The sequence below is a fragment of the Schistocerca nitens genome, chromosome 6, assembly GCF_023898315.1.
Source record: "Schistocerca nitens isolate TAMUIC-IGC-003100 chromosome 6, iqSchNite1.1, whole genome shotgun sequence".
Classification (NCBI taxonomy): Eukaryota; Metazoa; Arthropoda; class Insecta; order Orthoptera; family Acrididae; genus Schistocerca; species Schistocerca nitens.
The window spans coordinates 645,211,203-645,236,289 of record NC_064619.1 but is presented as its reverse complement, the minus strand read 5'-3'; the positions used below and the strand labels follow the sequence as shown (position 1 = coordinate 645,236,289).

At 42.3% G+C, this 25,087-nt stretch overlaps 1 protein-coding gene across 1 annotated transcript in view; it reads right to left on the bottom strand.

Annotated features, from left to right (window-relative positions):
• LOC126262384 (stomatin-like protein 2, mitochondrial) overlaps window positions 1–24,879 on the bottom strand; it is a 95,639-nt gene extending 70,760 nt beyond the window's left edge. The window contains exons 1-4 of the mRNA XM_049958983.1: window positions 24,681–24,879; window positions 24,492–24,608; window positions 14,170–14,317; window positions 12,803–12,923 (exon numbers count right to left, since the gene is read on the bottom strand). Of these exons, the coding sequence (XP_049814940.1) occupies window positions 12,803–12,923; window positions 14,170–14,317; window positions 24,492–24,608; window positions 24,681–24,722 (428 nt within the window). The 5' untranslated portion in view covers window positions 24,723–24,879. The remainder of the gene's footprint in view (window positions 1–12,802; window positions 12,924–14,169; window positions 14,318–24,491; window positions 24,609–24,680) is intronic.
• Window positions 24,880–25,087: the final 208 nt, after the last annotated feature.

Sequence of the window (25,087 nt, the reverse complement as noted above, 5' to 3'; positions counted from 1 at the left end):
AGTTTAATTTTTTCCTGTTGGAAATATACATAACCTTTACATTATCAAATAGTGAAAGCAGGAAGTAAAAAGTGAATTGTAGTTCAATGGATATCAAAGTCGTTTCAGTGCCATGTAGCAATGGCTTTGCAGATAATTCTACAAGTCATCTGAAAAAATACACACATCAATAATGCTTCAAACCTATCGAAGGATTTTCAGTAGAACAACAAAAATTACTAATCAGTCTTTCCTTCTCATCCCATATGGTAAGTCTCCCCTGACCCGAGGTTGTCGTCGACTTCCCCAAAATCTACCTCTTTCCCTAGATCTCTCCAGTCCTTTTCCTTCACATTTCTTCCTTCCCTTCAAACCCTTCTGCCACTGGTTCCGAAAGCTTGCCAATCACAGTTATGTGTGTGTTCTGCTGCCGCTTGGTAAGTAGATTTTTTATCTATCCAATTAAATAATTTTAACTAAACCAAAGAAGTGAAATATGTCTTACTGAACGTGCACAAATATGCTTTCATCACAAATCAATACTTTTGGACAAATGTGAATTTCTACAAGGATCCTGTTGCAACACTTTTGGTGTACAGAACCACTCTGTAAAAAAGGGTTTATGGACTGTTAATGCAGAAACAGAAAAACAATTGAAAGCAGTGACAAAAGAGCAATGTGAAACCTGGTCAGTAGATCTGTTGAACTTGTAGAAACAAATTTTCAGCAAGAAAAGCAGAAAAATCTCAGTTATCTTCATCCCAGTCAAAAGACAAAGCAGAGTTATTACCCAGTAGAATCTCTTGAAACAAGTCACTGATTTTGGGGTCTACTCTCTAAAATTTCAGACAGTATGAACAAGGTATGCCAAAGGTTATGCAAAACAAAAAACAAGCAAAACTCAAGAGGCAATCGTGAATATTGCTGCTACTGGAGGCTTCAATTCAAGACATTTTCAAACACCTAGTACAAGCAAGGTATGTCCTGACTGAGAGGATTATAAACAGTTGATTGAAGAATTGATAAGGAAGTTGCAATTGTCAAGGAAACCTAAAAAATTGCAGATTTAGACATTAGTACACCAAAGCTGGACTATAAAAGAAAAAATGCAAGAATCTGGTGTTTCAGGGTGGATGTTAAAGGTTGCTTGGAAGTTAAATGCAGAAAATGGTTTATTAGTTTTGCCAAAGAATAAGTGTGGAGGGAAGATTCCAGATACTGTAAAAGAAAGAGTAGTAAGATTTTTTTCAAAATGAAGAATTTAGCCAAATTTATCCTGGCAAAAAGAACTGTGTATCTAGAATAGATGGAAAGAAAGTTCTGACGCAAAAATACCTTCTTCTGAATAATTTGAAAGAAATGTTTGCAAGATATTGACTACAGCATGGCCTGAAATTGGATTTTCCAAATTTTGTGAATTGAGGCCAAAATGGTGCATGAGCATAGGTACTGCAGGAACCCACTCAGTCTGTGTTTGCACTTTACACCAAAATGTAAAATTGATGCTTACAAGCACTCCAATTACAGAAGAACCAACCAATCGGAACCAACCAACTGGCATGTCATCCTCGACCAACGGTGTAATCTGGATGCAGTATGGAGGGGCATGGGGTCAGCACACACTTCACCTGGCCATCATCGGCCTTCTTGACCTTGGAGCTGCTACTTCACATTCAAGTAGCTCTTCATTTGGCCTCATTAGGCTGAGAGCATCGCATTATAGCCCTCCCACCAAGTAAAAATCCCTGGCAGTAACAAGAAACGAGCCCGAACTCTCCACACAGCAGTCGGACATGCTAACCACTGAGCTATGGAGGTGGATTTCAGTGAAAATAATTATTACCTGTTTTTGTGTTTTACTATGAATGGAGTCACACCCCTCAAAGTAAGTACCGTGAATTTGTCTTTAATAGTATAATGACTTGTAACAGAGAAATTATTACAAATGGAGCATTAACTTATGGGCAGAGGGAAAGAACTGGACTTGGTCTCATAGACCTGGAATTCATCACAGTGGTTTCTCACACAAGGTAAACACCACGATGCCTCTTCTGAATTCTTTACAGACGATCACCTATGGGAGAAACAATATGGTAAAGAATGGCTTATCCACATTTAAGGGTTGTTTGGAGAATGAATCTGTCACTAAACAGAGAAGCATAGTAGTCCAGGTTTGAGACCCTGCTGAGTTTTTTTTTTTGTTTTGTTTTGTTTTGTTTTGAGGCACAAAAACAACTAGCATCACATGTGCCCATGTCAGAAATGTAGAACACGAAGACAAAGAGAGGAGTTAAAAACGACTACACGGTCATCCCAATCAACAGACGAGAAGACAGCTAAAAACAGGGACATGGAGAAAGGTCTATAAAATACGCCATAGAGAAACTGAGGTCCTGGACTAAAGATTAAATGTCCTTCACCATACTGCTACAATGATAAAAAGTAAAACACAGTTGACAACCCGAGTGTCATTTGTTAAAACAACTGATGACTCCAACAGCAAACATACATTAGAACATAAGTAGTTAATACAAGGGCATTCAGTCAACAAATAGCAAACCATCAAAGGTTGATGACAATGAGCAAAAAGTGGCAGGGGATCACCTCTTAACAAATAGTGATGACTAAAATGACAAGACATTAACCAATATGCAACCTCTCTTGGCAAGAGGGCTGAGATGGGGTCAGCCAAGCTGCTGGGAGAGGTTTAATACCCTGGATCTTGTTTCTGTGAAGAGAAGACCAGTGGCAATGCCAAAGTGACATCACCTGCCAACAGAAAACAACTCAGAGATCATCCAAAGGGACGGAAGAGCTAGTGGTCTAAGGTAGGAGGACTGCAGCCTTGGCTGCAGTGTCAGTGGCCTCATTTCCCATCAGACCGATGTAACTGAGAACATCATAGTGGTTCCCTCAACAGTGGGCAAGTGGAAGCTTTCTTGGACCCATTGCACTAAGGGATGGACTGGGTACAGCACACAGGAACTCTGAAGGGCAATGAGAAAGTTGCAGCAGATGACACAAGTAAAAAGTCTGTGTCCTCGAGTCTACTAGAAGGCCTGATAGAGGCCAAAGAGCACTGCTGTAAATATTGATCTGTGTTCTGGAAGCCGAAGCCAAGGACGAAGGCACACCCGACACCATGGTCAGTCTGAGAGCCATCAGTGTACACAAAGATACTATCACCAAGTTCTGGGCGAAGGTCATGAAACTGAAGACGATAGAGTGAGTCTTGAGTAGTGTCCTTAGAAGCAAATGAAGGCCAAGATGAACATGGGCCGCTGCACGACGCCAAATTGGTGAAGGGTTCACATCCATTGGGAAAGTTGCAGGTAGCGTGAAGTTAAGCTGCCGGTGCAAGAGCCGAAAGTGAACTCCAGGAGGTAACAGAGAAGAGGAACACAACCCCTACTGGTGCAAAGGAGTCATCAAAGAAGGAGGCATAGGATGGGTTACCATGCATGGCACACAAACAGTATGCATATCTGTTGAGGAGAACATCATGCCAGTGTGAAGTGGTAGTTTGGCAGCTTCTACATAAAGAGTGTCAACCGGGCTAATGTAAAAGGCGCCAGTGGCCAAACGGATGCCATGATGGTGGATAGTATTGAGACAGCGTATAAGGGATGGACATCAAAATGCATAAACAAAACACCCATAGTCTAGTTTCGAACGGACAAGGGACTGACACAAACAGAGGAGCGTGGTTCGATCTGCTTCCCAGGAAGTACCACTGAGAAGAAACAGGACAATGAGGGACCGCATATAGTGCGGATCTCACTCCTTGGGATCTACAGAGGCGTTGGAATTCTCCTTCTGCTGGTCTATGGAGCCCAGGACAGCCAAATAGTTGGCGGTGCACACTGGCAACACAGAGCTAGGCCAGGGGAGTGTATCACATGGCGACACAGTCGAAGAGGATCTCCAAGTCTGCGAAAGAGAAGACCATTTGCCTTTATTTGACTTCCTGGAGCCTTTCCAGTTGGCAGAGGAAGACTCAGATGTTGGTTAGCTGGAGGGACATAGGAAGTCTTCGCAGGAGTATTACTTTTGTCCTTTCCGCCCTGCAGGTGACTTCACCCAGTGAGGCGAGAGTTAGGTGGTTTGTTGCACAGCTGGGGGAGGAGACGGGGCTGCTACCATAACACTGACAAGGGAACCTCCCCATCGCACCCCCCTCAGATTTAGTTATAAGTTGGCACAGTGGATAGCCCTTGATAAACTGAACACAGATAAATCGAGAAAACAGGAAGAAGTTGTGTGGAACCATGAAAAAAATAAGCAAAATATACAAACTGAGAGTAGTCCATGCGCAAGATAAGCAACGTCAAGGACCGTGTGAGCTCAGGAGTGCCGTGGTCACGTGGTTAGAGTGAGCAGCTGCGGAACGAGGGGTCCTTGGTTCAAATCTTCCCTCAAGTGAAAATTTTAATTTTTTTATTTTCGCGAAGTTATGATCTGTCCGTTCGTTCATTGACGTCTCTGTTCACTGTAATAAGTTTAGTTTTTTTTTTTTTTATTTTGGTTTTAGGGCGCAAAACTGCTAAGGTCATTAGCGCCCGGTCCGTGACTGAGGAAAGAATAAAAACTGAAAATTGAAAACAGCAAAAATGGGAACGAAACTCAAAAAATTGGACACTAAAAGCAGAAACAAGGCTTAAAATTCCACTACAGAGAGGGGTTGATGGTCCCCGATAAAACTTCAAATGACTGGCGTCATTTCGCTGTCACTAATAAACTGGAGAACGCGGTCGGCTGAGCGCGTGTCATCTGCTAAAATCGACGATAGATCAGGCGATAGCTGTAGACGGGAGCGTAACGGATTAAAATAGGGGCATTCAATTAAAAGGTGTCGTACCGTCCACAGCTGAGAGCAGTGGGGACAGAGTGGGGGAGGATCGCCGCTTAAAAGATGTCGATGGCTAAAAAGACAGTGCCCTATCCGGAGTCTAGCTAAAATTACCTCCTCCCGACGACGCGTTCGGGAGGAAGAGGTCCAAGCGCAAGGAAGGGCTTTCACTTCCCGCAATTTATTGCGGGGAAGTGTTGACCAATGCGCATGCCATAAATGAGCAACTTTGCGACATAAACCGCTCCGTAGATCGGTGAAGGGAAACGACTGAATAGCTGGCCGAGGAAGAGAAACTGCAGCCTTGGCTGCTATATCAGCCGCCTCATTCCCACAGATACCAGCGTGTCCCGGGAGCCAGAGGAACGCCACCGAGACGCCCCCCAGGTGGAGCAAGCGCAGACAGTCCTGAATCCGGTGGACCAGAGGGTGCACAGGGTAAAGAGCTTGGAGACTGAGGAGAGAGCTGAGAGAATCTGAGCAGATTACGTACTGTATCCGCTGATGGCGGCGGATGTAGTGGACAGCCTGGAGAACAGCGAAAAGCTCCGCAGTATAAACCGAACACTGGTCGGGAAGCCGAAAGTGATTTGGGGCGTCGCCAACAATATAGGCACTCCCTACACCCAACGATGTTTTCGAGCCGTCGGTGTAAATAAATGTGGCGTCCGTCATTTGTGCACATAGAGCAGCAAATGCCCGACGATAAACAAGTGAAGGTGTACCGTCCTTGGGAAATTGACAAAGATCACGGAGCAGACAGATCCGGGGACGCAGCCAAGGCGGTGCTGTACCCCAAGTTGTCAAGAAGGTTTTAGGAAAGCGGAAGGAAAGAGAATGGAGCAGTTGACGGAAGCGGACTCCCGGGGGTAGTAGGGAGGAGGAGCGGCCTGCATACCCTACATCAAAGGAGGCGTCGAAAAAAGGGTCATCGGCTGGATTAGCAGGCATGGAAGACAGATGGCTAGCATAACGGCTCAGAAGGACCGCTCGCCGATTGGACAGCGGAGGTTCAGCAGTCTCGGCATAAAGGCTTTCCACAGGGCTAGTGTAAAAAGCTCCAGACGCTAAACGCAATCCACGGTGGTGGATAGAGTCGAGACGCCGAAGAATAGACGGCCGAGCAGAGGAGTAGACTATGCTTCCATAGTCCAATTTCGAGCGCACTAAGGCGCGATAGAGGCGGAGAAGGACCACTCGGTCCGCTCCCCAGGAGGTACCATTCAGGACACGGAGGGTGTTGAGCGTTCGCAGACAGCGAGCCGAAAGATAGGAAACGTGGGAGGACCAGCACAGTTTTCTGTCAAACATAAGACCCAAGAATTTAGTGACGTCTGAAAACGGAAGGTTGACAGGACCTAGATGTAAGGAGGGCGGAAGAAACTCCTTACGTCGCCAAAAATTAATACAAACGGTCTTACTGGGAGAAAAACGGAAGCCGGTTTCGAGGCTCCAAGAGTGGAGGCGATCGAGACATCCTTGAAGACGTCGTTCAACAAGGCTGGTCCATTGAGAGCTGTAGTAGATCGCAAAATCGTCCACAAAGAGGGAGCCCGAGACGTCAGGAAGGAGACAATCCATAATTGGATTTATAGCGATGGCAAACAGTACAACACTCAGCACGGAGCCCTGGGGTACCCCGTTTTCCTGAGAGAAAGTACGGGAGAGAGTAGTGTTCACCCGCACCCGAAATGTTCGCTCTGCCATAAATTCGCGAAGAAAAAGGGGCAGCCGGCCTCGAAACCCCCAAGAGAACAGTGTGCGGAGGATGCCTGTCCTCCAACAGGTATCGTATGCTCTCTCCAGATCAAAAAATATTGCTACCGTTTGGCGTTTCCGTAGAAAATTGTTCATGATATAAGTGGAGAGAGCAACAAGATGGTCAACTGCAGAGCGATGCTTTCGGAATCCGCATTGGGCAGGTGTTAAAAGACTGCGTGATTCCAGCCACCAAGCTAAACGGTAATTCACCATACGCTCCAAAATCTTACAGACACTACTCGTGAGAGAAATGGGGCGATAGCTAGAGGGGAGATGTTTGTCCTTTCCAGGTTTCGGAATGGGAACGACGATAGCTTCCCGCCACCGTCTGGGAAAGGTACTGTCTGTCCAAATTCGATTATAAAGGCGAAGGAGGTAACGCAGACTATGGGTTGATAAATGCAGCAACATTTGGACATGGATACCATCCGATCCAGGGGCGGAGGAGCGAGAAGAAGAGAGGGCATGTTGGAGTTCCCGCATGGAGAAAACAGTATTGTAGCTTTCGCGATTTTGAGAGGAGAAAGCAAGAGGTCGCACTTCCGCTGCACGTTTCTTCGGGAGAAACGCTGGCGGGTAATTTGAAGAGCTCGAAATCTCAGCAAAGTGCTGACCCAATGAGTTAGAAATTGCGACAGGGTCCACTAAGGTATCATGCGCGACAGTGAGCCCAGAGACCGGGGAGAAACTAGGCGCGCCTGAGAACCGTCGAAGCCGACTCCAAACTTCCGAGGAGGGAGTGAAGGTGTTAAATGAGCTAATAAAGAATTGCCAGCTTGCCTTCTTGCTATCGCGGATGACGCGACGGCATCGCGCACGGAGTTGCTTATAGCGGATACAGTTTGCCAAAGTAGGATGGTGACGGAAAATGCGAAGAGCACGTCGCCCTCACGGACTGCGTCACGGCATGCCTCGTTCCACCAAGGAACTGGGGGGCGCCGGGGCAATTCGGAGGTGCGTGGTATTGAACGTTCCGCAGCGGTAAGAATAACGTCGGTAATATGTGTGACCTCATCGTCGACGCTGGGAAAGCGACGGTCATCGAATGTCGCTAGAGACGAAAAAAGTGTCCAATCGGCTTGGGCAAACTTCCAGCGTCGCGGGCGCATATATGGCAGTTGAGGCTGCAGCCTAAGGACACATGGAAAGTGGTCACTCGAGTGTGTATCATCAAGGGCGAACCATTCGAAGCGCCGAGCTAGCGGAACAGTACCGATCGCAAGGTCCAAATGAGAGAAATTTGTCGTGGAGGCAGACAAAAAAGTGGGGACCCCAGTGTTGAGGCAAACTAGATCCGCTTGGTGGAAGACGTCTAGCAATAGGGAGCCACGTGGACAAGGATGTGGAGATCCCCAAAGCGGGTGGTGGGCATTGAAGTCCCCAACCAGCAAATAGGGGGGTGGAAGCTGACCAAGAAGATGAAGGAGATCAGCTCGTGCCATTGGTGTGGACGATGGAATGTATACAGTACAAAGAGAGAAGGTGTATCCAGAAAGGGAAAGACGGACGGCGACAGCTTGGAAGGAACTGTCTAAGGGGATTGGATGATAATGGAGAGTATCATGGAGAAGAATCATGAGTCCTCCATGTGCTGGAGTGCCTTCCACAGAGGGGAGGTCATATCGGACGGACTGAAAATGAGGGAGAACAAAGCGGTCATTAGGACGCAGCTTTGTTTCCTGAAGACAGAAGATGACCGGCGAGTAGGATCGTAAGAGGATCGACAATTCATCCCGATTGGCTCGAATGCCGCGGATAGTCCAGTGGATAATGGACATAGGGTGAACAGAAAATGGAGGAATGTGACCAAGGGTGCTGTCAACTCAACGACTGCTCAGAGCTTGCGACCGACAGCATGGAATGGCATTCAGCCGAAGGCAGAAGATCCTGATCCATAGGCTGGTCAGGAGCAGCTCCTGCCACCAGCGATCAGCCGGTTGACCGGCCACCAGCAGTGCGCCTCGGCGACACAGAAGACGGCCGAGGGCGATTTCCGCCAGGTGGCACTGTGGATGGGACACGCCTTGGCGGAGAAGGAGAGGAACTGGGTTTCTTTGTAGCCTTCTTGGAAGTATGAGGTTTAGAGGAAGGAGGAACCGATGGTGGTGAAGTTGCCGTACGTAAAAACTCTTCACGAGTATGCTCTTTCTTCGAAGACTTGGTGTCGGACTTTTGGGCTCGAGATTTAGTAGAACCCGACGAAGAGTGAGCCATAGAGTGGGCAGGCGAAAGTGGTGAAGTTGAACGGGCGATCTTTGCGCTGGCCGATCTGACGACCGTGGCACTAAAGGTGAGGTCGCAAGTTTGCGTGGCCGCCTCCTTTGTTGGCCGAGGAGTAGCAAGGACAGTGCTGTATTTGCCTGTCTGAGGCACGGTGGGCTGTCGACTGGCGAATAATTTTCGAGCAGCAAAGGTCGACACCTTTTCCTTCACTCTTATTTCCTGGATGAGCTTTTCGTCCTTAAAAACTTGGCAATCTCTAGAGGATGTAGCGTGGTCACCCATACAGTTGATACAGCGAGGGGATGGAGGTGGACAAGCACCCTCATGGGCATCCCTGCCACACGTAACACATTTGGCCGGATTAGAACAGGACTGGCTCGTGTGATTGAAGCGCTGGCACCGATAGCAACGCGTAGGGTTTGGGACGTAAGGACGAACGGAAATTATCTCATAGCCGGCTTTGATTTTCGATGGGAGTTGCACTTTGTCAAATGTCAAAAACACAGTGCGGGTTGGAATGATGTTCGTGTCAACCCTTTTCGTAACCCTATGAACAGCCGTTACGCCCTGGTCTGACAGGTAGTGCTGAATTTCTTCGTCAGACAGTCCATCGAGGGAGCGTGTATAAACGACTCCACGCGAGGAATTTAAGGTACGGTGCGGTTCCACCCGGACAGGGAAAGTGTGTAGTAGTGAGGTACGCAGCAATTTTTGTGCCTGGAGGGCACTGTGTGTTTCTAGCAACAGGGTGCCATTCCGTAATCTGGAACAAGACTTTACAGGACCTGCAATTGCGTCGACACCTTTCTGAATAATGAAAGGGTTGACCGTGGAGAAGTCGTGACCTTCATCAGACCGAGAAACAACAAGGAACTGTGGCAACGATGGAAGAACTGACTGTGGTTGAGTCTCAGTGAACTTACGTTTGTGAGCAGACATAGTGGAAGGTGAGGAAACCATTGCGGAAGAATCCCCCATGATTACCGGCGTCTCCGATGGCGCGCTCCTCCCTTGTGGGAGCCCTCTCTGAGGGCACTCCCGCCTTAGGTGATTGTTCACACCTCAGGTCACACCTCCCGACAAACGGACGGAGGGACCAATCGGCACTTTCGGAAGGTATCAGCTCGGGTAATCACCCCTCCCTGGGCCTGGCCGTTACCAGGGGGTACGTACGTGTCCTACCTGTCTACCCGGGGCGGGGAATTACGCGTTACCCCGTCACCGGCTACGCATGGAAGTGCGTGGGTCGGCCTTCAGACACGCACAGGGAGGAAGAAAGAGAAAGGGAAAGGAAAGAAGAGGTCTCAAACGCCGCAGCGGAGAAAAGGGTAGAGAGAAGAGGTAAGGAAAAGAGAAGGACAAAGGAAGGATGAAGACTTACAAGTAAGGAAGGCGAAGAATGTGGTACATTTAGAAGCGTCCGTCTCCGGACGTAGGCACAAACCATTCCCCCAGAGGGGGAGAAAAGGAAGGAAAGAGCCAGAGGTGAGGGGGGGGGGGGGGGCGAAGATGGGGGATGGGGAAGGATGCGGAAAGGGAAGATATGCAGCCCGGAAAGGAAGGAGGGCCACATTAGCTCGGGGTCCCGTGCTCGCTACGCACGTGTCCACAAAAGAGTTGTGGACCCCCTGGGGGGAATATAATAAGTTTAGTGTCTGTGTTTTGCGACCGCACCGCAAAACCGTGCGATTAGTAGATGAAAGGACGTGCCTCTCCAATGGGAACCGAAAACATTTGATCGCAAGGTCATAGGTCAACCGATTCCTCCACAGGAAAACACATCTGATATATTCTATACGACACTGGTGACGGCATGTGCATCACATGACAGGAATATGTTGTCGACCCACCTAGCTTGCACACTTGGCGAATGGGTAAAAAGATTCTTCTACCTTGCCTGATTTAGGTTTTCTTGTGTATGTGATAATCACTCCCAAAAAGTGATGAAAACATAAGAGTTTGTCAGATAATAATTGTCTGAAAATAAAAAATTAAACTTTTCACTCGAGGGAAGACTTGAACCAAGGACCTCTCGCTCCGCAGCTGCTCACGCTAACCACGGGACCACGGCGCTCCTGAGCTCATACTGTCGTTGAAGTTGCCTATCTTGCCATGGACTACTCAGTATGTATATTTTGCTTTTTTTTTTTTTTTTTCTTCGTAGTTCCACACAACTTCTTCCTGTTTTCTCGATTGATCTGTGTTCAGTTTTTCAAGGCCTATCCACTGTGCCAACTTATAACCAAATCTGAGGGGGGTGCGATGGGGAGGTTCCCTTGTGAGTAATTTTTCAACCATGGTGTTGAATTTGAGGTCACATGTTTGTGTGGTCATGTCCTTCATGGAGCAAGATGTAGCAAGAACCGTACTGTAAGCGCCAGATGGCAGAACGCACGATTTGTGACTAGACAATAATTTGTGAGCGACCAGGTAAGGCACTTTTTCCTTTACCCAGATCTCCTGGACAGCCTGTTCATTGAAATACATGGGACAATCACAAGAGGAGGCAGGATGATCACCGTTGTAATTGACACAGCAGGGAGGAGGAGACAGACAATCGTCCTTGTGAGCATCCCTAGCACAGTTACACATTTGGCCGGTTGTCGACAGGGCATTCTAGCGTGGTTCAAATGATGATACTGATAGCAGTGCATCGAGTTCACAATGTACCACTCTATCAAAAGCAAGAAAAAGTGTGTGTGTGTGTGTGTGTGTGTGTGTGTAAGTGGGTGCTAAAAATGCATCTACCTTTTTCATCACCCAATGCACTCCAGTGACACCATGATCAGAGAGGTAAGTTTGGATTTCTGCCTCAGTCAGACCATCAAGTAGCCTAGTGTAAACAACACCACAGGAATAACTTTGAGTTCTATGAACCTCAACATGAACAGGATAGCTGTGGAGGAACAAAGTAGTAAGCAGGTGTTGTGCTTGAGAATAAGCAAAGTGCCACTGCGTACACGAGAGCAGGATTTCACAGGGCCGGAAATCACATCAACACCTTTCTGAATAAGTAACCGTTTATGTTTGGTACACATTGACTCATTGTGAGCAAATCCCCCATGATTGCACGTATCTCTGATGGTGCACTCCTTTTGACTGCCCCCCCCTCCCCCCTCAGAGGGAGGCTCACACACCTTAGGTGACTATTCACACCTCAGGTCATGCCTCCCAAGCATCTGACAGAGGGACCAATCGGCAGTTTGAGAAGGTAGCAGCTCAGGCAATCACCCCTCCTTGGGCCAGGCCTGTACCAAGCGGCATGTGCGAACCCTACCTGTTGACCCGGGGCTGGGAATTACGCATTACCCAGTCACTCATTATGTGTCAGAAGTATGGACTGGCCTTCAGGAGCACACAGAGAAGAAGAAAAAAAAGAGAAACCTCAAACACCGAAGTGGAGCAAGGATAGGAAAAGGTGAATGAGGAAAGAAAAAAGGAATGAAAAACTGAGGTGATACTGTTCTGATGTCGGCTACTGAAAATGCAGAACAAATTGCCAAAAGCATCTCAGACATGTTCCTCAATGGAGAGGAAAAGGAATAGCAAGAGGATACACATGCAGCACGGAAGGGAAAAGATGCCACAAAGACTCGGGCCCTGTGTTACCCAAGCACGAACCTGCCAAAGAGTGGTGAAATGCCTGGGGGGGGGGGGGGAGGGGGGAGGGGAAAGGGGGGGGGACCCTGCTCAGTAGAGAAGAGTTATCATCATCATCATCAACAACAACAGACCTTCAAGGCATTAGTGCAAGATGCTTAGCAACAAGTACACAAAACTTAGTCTAGAGATTATTTGTAATTTACTGAATTTTTATGGGTTATGGAAGCAGATGTTATTTCAAATACATCTTATATATTCCACATTATATAATAAATCATTAAACAGTTCACGTCATGGAAAGTAAATAACTGTTAACTATCAGAATTGCAACAGAGAAGTTCTATGAATATATGTACATGAAATATACAGGAACTGATGCAAACACACCTCATTGTTGTCTGAGCTAGCTGGGTAATTGCAAATTCTGGATCTTCAACACCATAACTTGCCAGGTAGGCATCAATAATTCTTAAGTAAAGCACACCATCAATATTTAATGTCACGTTGTCTGGAAGAAGCACACAAAGAGGGATCAATATACAGCATGTATATGAAAATATACAAGTTAACTTAGGACTGCCACAACTGGCTTTCAAAAGGTGAAATACCAAGTACACTGCCAGCAGAAATATTTAACATTAGAAAGTACTATATCTAACTTTCGTAATTTCTATGTCCCCCAGGGAAGAAACGAGGATTACTTGTGGAAGGAAGGTTGGAAAGTAGGACAGGTTCCATCAGCAATTCTGCCTCATCTTAATTTAAGGGGGGTAGGACATCAAATGGGCTGACTTGGAGCAGGAGAGGGACCACAGGACATTTTAATTTCCACTGTCTATACTTTTACAAATAAATTAATAAAACTTTGTCAGCATGACCAGGGAGGATTCAGGATTAACACTCATAGCAGTGGAAGTTCAAAAACATAATAATTTTTTTTTTTTACCTGTGAAATTTTATCATTTTTTCACTTACTATTGGCTGCATTTGTTGCTATAGGTACACTTTTCTTCAAGTTAGAGAGATTCCGCACTGAATTTTGCACAGCATACAAACCGTATTTACAGGTGTATGAGACTCTTGAATTTATTTAATTTATGAAAAAAAATGAATGAGCTGTTACATTTCAAACTTCATGTTTAGAAAAAAAACTCAAATTTTATAGTCAATTATCTCAATTTTTAATACAGTTTTTAATAGATTTGGAAAATTCTAGAGTTTCATACACCTGTAAGTATGGTTTGCATGCTGTGCAAAATTAATCACAGAATCACTCTTACTTATGAAGAAAAATGTACCTATAGCAACAAATGCAGCCAATAGTAAGTGAAAAAATGATGAAATTTCACAAGTAAAAAAAATATTTTGTTATGTTTTTGAACTTCCACTGCTATGAGTGTGAATCCTGAATCCTTCCTGGTCATGCTGACAAAGTTTTATGAACTTATTTGTAAAAGTATAGACAGTGGAAATTAAAATGTCCTGTGGTGTCCCTCCTGCTCCAAGTTGGCTCGTTTGATGTCCTACCCCCTTAAGTTAATTATATTTCTATTTCTATTGCTACGATAGTCATTTCAACAGGTAAGAGTGTGCCAAACAGATACCTGCACAGTAGTTATCAGAAATTTTAATATTTCTTACTTCAAACATATTACAAATTAAACAGCAGTTCTAATACCAAAACTTCATGCAAATGTATATATCAAAATAGGCTCGTTACTGTTGTCATGTATTCGCAATTGAAAGTAGCTTACCTGAAGTGATTGCACTTTGCTTGGGGACATCAATTGCTATTTCTTTTAGACTCTGAACATATTTAACTTTATCCACAATTGGTAATAAGATATTCAGTCCAGGCTCCAAGATCCTATGAAACTTCCCCATTCTTTCAACAATCCATGCCTACAATATCAAATACATTAGTATCAATACTTGGTGAGGCGCCTGTCTTGCAAACAAACAAATATTTCCTCATTCAGAAGACAGAAGTACATTTTAAAAGTCTAGATTAGGGCTACTGTCACACTGAGTGTTTTATCTAGCAACATTGTCAGTGCTCGCTGTTAGATATGATGGGCTCAGAGGGGATATATCAGCTGCTGGTTATATGCAGCCAATGAGAGAGCAGCGAGCAGACAGTATGTTTCTTAGCAAAAAGTAAAGGAATATTGTCACATTCTCACATCAACATAGAAGAAAATTCCACTATGTGTTTGGGAAAAAAGCAGCAGCTACAGTATTCCCAAAAATTGACCAAATACTTATCACAGTAAATGAAGTAAATGTATGGCAAGTAAGATATAGTTGAAATAAGAACTTATAAGGATGAGACATACCTAATTTTGATATGACCGACTGTCTTCTGAATACCTACATGAACCCTCCAACAAATGTAGCTAAAATTTTTTGTCAAAATATCACATTTGTTCGTTTTGTCAGATTCCAATAAAATTATCATCTTCCAACCTAACTTAGACCTCAGGCTATGCTACAGGTCAATTCATCACGCAACCTTCATTCCACGAGTAGGCCCAAGGTTTTTTTTTTTTTTTTTTTTTTTTTTTTTTGTATGCATTCGTTGGGTTCATCAACTCCCAACAAAATTAACATCTTCCATCATAACCCAGATATCATGATCTGCTAGAAATCAATCTATTTTCACAACCTCCATTCAGAGTTAAGTATTAAAACACTATCTATTTTGATCATACAATGTAGGCTTTCATGGCCAGTATGAACTTCATTTAAAATTTACGGGCTGACAAACCATGACTGATATGTAAAACTTTCTTCTATCATGAAGCAGCATTTCACTCCACCTCTGAGGATGTCTCCCGTAGCCAGAGACTAAACACTAGGGGAAGTCTTATATATCAACCACAGCCTGTCAAGTTTTAAGTGAAATGTCTATTTTCTCACTTGTCACTTGTAACATCAAACTACTGGATTCACAAACTGATTAGTTGCCAACCTATGAGCAGTACAGAAATACTGAATCAGTCTAGACTTTAAAGAATATATCTGTCATGCCCAAGAAGTAGTATAAAAGAAAATCATATACTAGATGATCATTCACAATGTTTATGTAACACATTTTCTACAAAGTAGTCCACTTCTTGCCAGGTTTAACCAGTACATTAGCACCTATACTTTGAGTCTACCTTCCGCTTGCGTCAATGAAGATTTTTAACAAAAAACTTCCCCGAAACTCTTTTATCCCACATTCAAATAATTCTTTAAATCTTTCAATAATTTTTCAACACTACTCCAAAACATTATCATCTTAGCTGAGCACTTAGCATGTCTGCCAAAGGAAGAACTTGTGCTTGTTACCAATTACCACCAAAGATGGAAATGGGATGTATGACAAGGAGACCAAAGGAAGTGCCTGAAGGATACGTAGCAGCTCAAGCTTCCTACCACAGCACAGACTCCTAAGACTGGTAAAAATATTCATCATATTACAACATAATGAAGTTTTATATCAGGTAATGAAGTGGTCAACAAGAAGGCTCACTGTGACATTAAGCCACTGTCACAAGCAAACTCCATCAACAAGAACTGTGATGATGATACAATAGCCTAAGCATCCACTGGCGGATTAAAGGGGGAGACGGGGCGGGAGTCCCCCCTCTACTTTGCTTTACCCAAGTGAAAAAAGTTCGTATTTTTTGGAGTAGCTAGAGTTTCATCATGTTATGTTTTCACCCTGCTGTACACTCTGGGAACTTTTTTTATTTAAAATTAAAATTTGGCCTCTCAAGTGGTACCCCATTTTAGCCAGATATAGAGTGTATTAGTTTATTGTTCTTATCTGCTTTTCTCTAATCTCTATATTTCTGATCATTTCTATGTTCTATTTCAGGTCAAATTTTGTGTCCATGTACTGCTTGTGACTTATCCTATATAACTGTATTAATCAAAGTAGAATCACAGGACAATACCCACATCCATGCTCATGGGTGGATTCTAACCCCCAGCCAGAACAGCCCAGCCGTCCGCAGCACGGCTACCCTGCCCAGTTTCTCTGGGAATTGCCCGCTGGGATTTCCCCCGACTTCCGTACCCTTGACCAGCGGCGCACACTGCACTAAGCCTGTACGGTGCTACCTGCCGTGCATCCTTTATTGTCAGTGCTGTGCTCTTAGACATCTCATCTCAGGGTGTATAGCTTATACAAACAGTCCCTTTTACTGGTGTAGACTGTTTCATTTCTGTCATCTGTGTACCAAGAAACGAGCTTCAAAGATAACATCTTTTTTCTCTAAAAAAAACAGAATACAACAGGTGAGTTTATTATAGCGTAAGATTATGATTCTTGAGGTGTTACATGGGCAAAAGTTGTTTGTTCATGTAGATGTATTACTTAATTTTGCAGTTGAGTTTTTAAAGTCAAGCTATTTGAAATCACAATACAATTTTTATGGGAAGAAGCGTTTTATATATTTTCTTCCATAGTTGTTAACTTGTTTCCATATGCTGCGGCTGTCTACTTAAATTGGAAAGTAGACAGTTTTTTTATGTATGTTACTTTACTTATTGGGCATTAAGTATTTTTATGGCCACCCATCATCATTGTAATCGATGAATCAAACCAAATTAATTTTGTGTTCGAGACAGTGACAAGTAATATATTTTCATGGGTGGAAGTACTTGTTCTAAGGAGTCTTTTTGTGGAAATTGTACGATATTGCAAAGAACAGGCTTATCTTTTCTATTTCCTTGTATTTTTACGAACTGGTAAACTTGGTATCAATGACATCTACGGGAAGTACCTTTGCCTCGGAAGTTATTTTCAGCTGGGGGAGGGGGCATTCTGATGATAAAATTGCCTGTGGTCAGTCTCATTTGAGATTTGCAGGCAGATTGACCGTTTTTGAGGATAAATCGGATGGTCACATTTGAATATGAAGTCTCAACAATGTATTATTATGAAAGGTTGTTGCTTCCGCGTGTTGTTCCTAAAGTAGCAAATGACTGGCATTGTGCTTGCGTGCCAAATTGCAGGCCCTGCAAAGAACTGCCTGCTTAACTTTTTTATTGCCAACAGATATAAATACGATACACTATGATTTCTATATTAATCTATAAAATAAAATTGTACAATTAACAAACGAAAAGAAACAACTCATGGTAGCAAATTTACACAGAAACAGAACTGGATTCTTGCTTCATCATTTTGTCAGTATCATGGCAATTTACCTATCAGGACACGTTTAAATCTCACCTTCCATGCGAAATCATCCAATGTGTGACCTTTAGGCCTAATTACAATACATCACTTAAATGTGATAATTTATTTTTTTCGAAACGTGCTCATTTCCTGCGCACTGTGATCTAAAACCGAAATGTTTGACTACTAATAGGTAAGTTACTTTGATGCAGAAGAACCTGAAATGTCAGTGTCAAATGGAAATAAACACAAGTGTATCTTTTGCAAATGCAGCATGTACGTATTTTTAAAATGGTAAATACACCTTCGAATCTGTCAAATGGTTCTGCTACAAGACAGCAGTTATTACCACAGCTTAGATGTGCTTCACTGCAATTTTCTAAATAAGCCCCCTTATTGCAGTCAACTAACTAGAAATTCACAAACAGAAGGGTCTCTGAGGATCCACATCTATTAAATTATGGCCTAAAGCTCTGTGTCAGATGTGATGTCTGATATGAAGCTTTATTACATCACTACAATCTATAAAAAAATTATCACAAATTTGGAACCACTTATGCGACTGATGGGAATCTTTTTAATTAATAGATAAATACTCTGGCTGTGTTGTAATATGTATTTTGCTACTTTAGGTAACAAACGGAAGAAGCAATGTAGATTATAGTCAATCAAGCTGGCCAAAAATTTGACACCAGCCAGCCAGAGTATTCTTTTGCGGTACGCTGCGTGAACCTTAGGTTCTATATAAAATTACGCAGTACAGAATAAAAGATCTCAGCAAGAGCTAGATTTAAAACATGTCAAAAAACAGCTTAAATCTATAAAACACAACAAATCTCCAGGGCCCGACGGAATTCCTGTCACAGAATTTGTGACCGACTTAGCCCCTTTCTTGACCATAATTTACCACATGTCTCTTGAACAAGGAGTTATCCCCAGCGAATGGAAAGGAGCACAAGTCACACTGATACACAAAAAGGGAAGTAGAATGGACCCACAGACATTTGGGCCACTAATATGGAGCAAATGTGCGGGGCCCCTATCAGGCTGGACTAATGAGAGACATTTAGCAACCACAAAGAGAGCCAGCACGGATGGTAACAGGCTTGTTTGACTGGCGAGAGAGCGTTAGTGACATGTTGAGAAGTCAGAATTGGTAAACACCCGAAGAAAGACTTATATCACACCAGAACCGTCTTGAAAAATTCCAGACGCAAAATCTTGGCAGAAGCGATGCATATTCTCCTTCCCCCTATGTATCTATCTCGCTAAGACAAAGTTGGATAAGTAAGAGACTGAGCTCACACAGAGGCATTTAAGCAGTCATTCTTACCGTCCAGGAATGGAATAGGAAGAAACCTTAACGTATGGTACCCTAGACTACCCTCTGCCACACACCACATGGTGACTCATAGAGTATGGATGTAGATGTAGATAGTATTAAGCCTTTGATACGCATTTAGGCCAAAAGTCTATTAGCAGAGTGAGCAGCCATGTACGTTTGTGAGGCAGGAGGATTACACACATATCATTTATGACTTTGGTGCAATCTATTCAGATGAGCATAATGAGATCGAGGACTCAGCACCGCCAATGCTTGCCACTTGGAATGATCCAGGTGATCAGATGAGCTGCACTTCAACTTCATTACCTGCAGATAACACTTCCGTTTCAGGGGTACACAACGAAAACGACATCGGTCTACATATTGGGACTAAACCATCTGATAGTGTGCTTGCCACCATACTATAAATCCACTGGGAACCTCCTGCTAAATACAGTTACCCACATTCTACTCACAATAAGGGTGGGAAGACTGAAAGAAGGTTTCTGAAAAATGAGCACTTAGATAAATATAAATCATAGTTAGTTTTGTCTCCATCCAAAGAAGGTCTATTTTACAAAGTGTGTCGTTTCTTTGTGCCTACTCTTAAGGGTGGGTATCATTTGGGAAGTTAAACACATTAGTGACTGTACCTCTGACAAAATTTGCCGAGTTATTATGTAAAGATGGTGACCTGGAAAATCAAAGAAGAGCAGTATGTCATCAGCAAGCTTTAGGACGTGCCAATGACTTTTTGGTTTCTTACCAAAATCCAAATAAATCGGTTGAAAATCAAGTTGACATCTACCGACTAAAGAGAATGAAAAAAAAAAAAAAACTGTTGTCATTTCCTTTGCAAAACATCGTATTTCTTGGAAGGCAGAACATACCTTTTAGAAGACATCGAGATGGTGGCTCTGTTTTTTTCTAACAATTCCAAACTATCAAATAAAGACAACTTTAAAGAGTCGATGAAATTTCGCGCCAAAGAATGTGGGGAAATTGAATTAGAAGCACAGTATAGCTCTGGTAATAAAATATGCACATTTTTTTAAGTAAAACTGTTCAAAATGAGTTGATTGAATGCTGTGGCGAAGAAATTATTTCTCAGATAGTAAATAGAATCGAAGAAAACAAATTCTACAGTATTGGGTTTGATGAGACAACTGACATCAGCCACAAAACTCAAATGTCAATATTTGAAAGATATGTTTATAAATATGTGATCAGAGAAGATTTCATAGGTTTCAACAATGCACGGGAGCCACAGACAAATCTGTGGAAACAAAACTTCAAAGTTGGGTCCAAAAGTAATAACAGAAACAGTGGCTAGAAAGTATTATAAACTGTTTGGAAAGGTTGAAAGTGACTGCATCTCTAATTTGAGGTGCAGAAGTCAAGTTGTGGGTGACAAAATGGAAAAGGGAAGATGCAGTTGAGTGTTTGCAGTTTTGTACAACAGAAATTTTCCTCTTGATCACATCTTCAATGTTGATTCTTTCTTGTCTTCCTGTCTCAACTGCAACAGCCAAAAGATCTTTCTCTACATTGAAACTGATTAAGACTTGGTTAAGAAATCGTTGTGGGCAAAACCACTTAATTGCTTTATTGTGTGTACATAGGGACATTGCTTTAAAACAAAGAAAAAAATCATAGACAGATTTATTGCAAAAGGGTGGATAGAGGAGAAGACGTATGCTTTCTGAGGTCTAGATGTTGTAGAGCCAACTGATGAGAAAAGATAGAGTAATTAATAATTACAAAACTATATTAGATTTTGCGCTTTTATAAGAACTGCAAGAACAATAAACCACCTGCTAATATGCATAAAACGGATCAAATATGTACTTTACAAATTGAGAGCCAATACAAAAATTGTTAACATAACTTCTATCAAAATTTAAACCACTCACTACACAGAAATATATCATATTATATTCAAAATTATTGTTTTATATCTCTTATATAAGTTTGTAATGACCATTGCTCATACTATTTTATATTTCAGAATGAGTATCACCCTAAACAGTTTAAAAATTGAAAACGTAAAAAGAATGATGAATTTATTTATGGCTTTATTAATATTGTTTCAAAGCAAAGTATTTGTGTTTACAAAATGCTAATGTAACTTGATACTTTCCTGTTAACAATTATGTAAATGTAAATACCTATGTAACAACTTTGAAGGCCAACTTTTGAAAAAAAATTAGACGTCTGTATCCCCAAATAAAGCATGTCTTTCCTGCATCTTTGATATGTTTTTTAAGTCTCAAAAAGCTTGAAATGCTACATTTTACAGACCTTTTTTTCTTTGTTTTCTGGGGAACACCCCCAGGTTCTCTTTCTCTTCAAGGCAACCCCCCCCCCCCCAAAAAAAAAAAAATTCTTTTAATCTGCCATTGTAAGCATCTTACTGATTTAGAGGAAACAGATTTTTGCTTTAATGAAATAAAACACAACACACAGTTTTTAGTTTAAAAACACAACTTCCTCTGGGCATATATTTAGAAGCTAAGTTACCATGTGGGCAAGATGTGAAATCTAATACCTTATCAGGGGGGGGGGGGGGAGGGGGGGATGGTGGTAAGCAAGACCTGGAGATATAGAGTATTTTTAACAAAGTTCCGAAAGCTAGGAATGTAAATTTTCTGTTCTGTTTTGTGAATCTATCGGCTGTACTAAGCTAAGTACTGGCCAGCCCCTCTATCTCTTTGTTAGTATTTTTAACATTTTGGAAGACAAAAGGAGACTTTTAAATAGCCATAAAAGTTCCAGTTCCAACCCCCTTAAAAACCTGTGTTACAGTGATTTTCCTTGAAGGGAAAAAAAAACCATTGGAGGGGGCAGGAGGAGGGGGGAGGGAGGGGTTGTGCCTGCCCTTCCTCCCAGGTATGGAGGCCATTGCCTAGTGGCAAGTCATATTATGCAATTTATTTGAAATGGTTTGTAAGGAATTGAGTGCATGAAGTGTATGTTGTAATAATTTATTTTACACTTTTTACAGAATTGTATCACGTATTATCAGCTCGTGAGGCAACTAGTTTTGTTCAGAACATTTTGTTGTTACTGAAGAAGATCATTAGAGAATTAAAAAGATACTTCTGAACAAAAAAATGAATGCCAGAAACTCACACACCATCTGTTCAAAAGTACTGGGACACCCATTAGAACATATGGGCCATGTCCACCCTTCAGCTTTATGATGGCTTGAACTATATGGAGGACACTTTCAAAGGAGTGTCTAAATGTCTGTGGAGGAATGGCAATCCATTCTTTCTCAAGAGTTGAATCCAGAGAGGGTAATGATGTAGGACAATGGGATCTGGAGCAAAGTTGATGTTGTAATTCATCCCAAAAGTATTCCACTCAGTTCAGGTTGGGACTGGGAGACTAGTGCATTTCAGGAATGTCATTGTCCACAAACCAATGTCTCAAAGACACTGCTTTATGACAGGGTGCATTTACATGGTGATACAAAGAATCATTCTCTCTCAACTGTTCCTCTACTGCTAGGGCAATCAATTGCCATGGCATTAAGAGCCAATCATTCAAAACCTTTGTCCAAAATCTGTTTAAATGAACTGCTTTGTAAAATACCAGTTTGTTGACAATGAGTGTCCGCACAGTATTTGTGGGCGGTAGATATGACAACATTGATTCCACCTCTTTTGTCTCCATCTGCATTTCACAAGCAACAGTCATTCCTCATGCATTGTTATAGAAATTAAATGTGAAATGCTTTTCTCAAAAACAGTCACAAACCTTCATTGGATCAAGAAGCTGCAAAGAATTATATGGCCAACCTGACAGCACTGAGGACAGACCCTGAAAACCAATTTTCAGATTTCGATGCAATGGAACGTGTTCTAGTTTCCATAGCTCAGCCTTTCCAAAAAGGGATGTGCATGATATTGTAAGTAGTATTCTTTTATTTAATTTTTTTAATTTTTTTTTTTTCAGTGTGACTGAACTTGGAGGAAATAACATGATTTCAGAATGACATTTTCATTAAGTCAGAATACAATGAAGATAACTTTTGGAAATTGGTGAGTGTAAAAAGATACTCTCACATTGTAAAAATGGCATTCCAAGTTTTATCATTTTTTGGATCAATTTGTCTATGTAAAGCAGCTTTTTCAACGATGAACATAGCCTAGTAATTATGGAATTAAACTGACTGACATCCTCTTCTTTCGGACTGCATACGGTTGGCTCTGACAAATTATTCACCAGATTCTAATAAACTTGTCAATGATATGCAAAGCCAAGTATATCACAACACTGTTTTCAAGATTTATGATGTACATTTTAATTTTTTTTTCACATGTGTAATATCTTGAAAATTAAGTAGTATGTCTACAAGTTTTAATAGTTGGAAAATTGTCTATTATGTGTTTTGTGTAACTAAATCCATGTTTATCAAGGCATTCACCAAACCAAAACACTCCCACTGAATTGCTACAAGGTATACCTGACTCATCACTCCAAACCACTCAGTTCCAGTCATCCACTATCCAGTGGCATCCCTTTTTACACAAGCTCAAGTGTCGCCTAGCACTGACGATAGAAATGAATGGCTTCTGAATAGTTGTTCTACCAATGTATCCCCTTCTTTTTTACTTCCTACACAAAGCAATTATGGCAACTGTACTGCCAGCACCACTTTAGAACTCACGAGTGAATCCTTCCTGATTTTTGTGATTTTTTTACAACAGCTCTGCCTGCTATTTGTTTAGCTGCTGTTGTTCCCTCATGTTTCCACTTCACAGTCACATCACCAACAAGTTGACTTGGACAACTTTCAAAGGGTTGAAACATCCCTAACGGATTTGTTACTCAGGTGACATAAATTGAATAGTCCATGTCACTGAGCTCTTCTGGCTGTTCCACTACGCTGTTACTGCTTCTCTAATATCAACACAATACTCTCCATCTCCTTTTATATTGACAGGTTTGCCTCTCATGACATCTAGTGGTAAACTCCACATTACATAGGTGTACCTAGATAGCTATGATCAGGTAGTGTACACACACTCATTTAAGTTTATATGAATATGCTGCTGGAACTAGGACACAGAGAAAACCTTTGTACTTTCCAGTACAGCAAACATATCTATGTGTGCTATAATAAATTATACGTAGCAATACTGTTGAAATATAAAGAACGTTTTCATCTGGAGATATTTCCGACCGCTCTACATTAATGTCTGACAGTCAAAACGTCACTCGTTAATATCCACCGAGAGATGTTTTTATGCAATATAAATCTGTGTGTACTGTGTGTTACAAATCTTGATTTCACGACCGAATTGTGCAAACTACTTCATAAGAAAATCATACCCTAATCCGGCGCGTTACACAAAGTTATCGTATGGCAATGCACCCGCAACTCATCAATGCATGCTGCATGCCTTCTCCGGAACATATCTATATCATAGATCGACTTTGCTGGGCATGCAACTGGAGAAATACATTAAAAGTTTGTTAGATATTTGCTGAAATGAAAGACAGATGCACCACGTAAGAACAGAAAGAAAGAACCACAATCCAAAAACTGGATTCACAATCAATGGTCTTACCTCTTGTTGAGGCACGAACATTATTACGGTGTTCATGGGTGTGTAAGACTTCCATCTGATCTGAAATGTTGTAATTTGATGTTGTGGTGCGAGTCTGACAGCTCGGCCAACAGCAGCCTGAAATAACAAGTACGTTGCACTTAAAGATTGATTTTGCTACATTTGGAATTCCCCTGGCATGACACGTACCGACAACACCGGTCGCAGCCGTACACTACATGATAGCACCATAACTGCATCAAACCTTACTACACTATATCATCAAACAATCTTGACTCTATTCCGACTTCCAACACGGATCAAAACATCACATGCAATTTCAACTCTCGCATTTGTTTACAGACAACGAGCATCAAAGATGTTGCTATACACCTTTACATGCAGATATTGCTAGCAGCTGCGAAAAGTTAAATTTTTTTAGCGCCCGCACTCACTTGGTGACCAATGCAAAAAGTTCTACCGCCACATCTACGAAAAAAATGAGTTAGTAAGCTAATCAAGGAGTCACAGGATGCAGGACTGTGATACTGTCCGTAAATCTGGGTGCGATCACCCACTAATACGATCCCATCGAGGAGATAGACAGAAAGGCAATT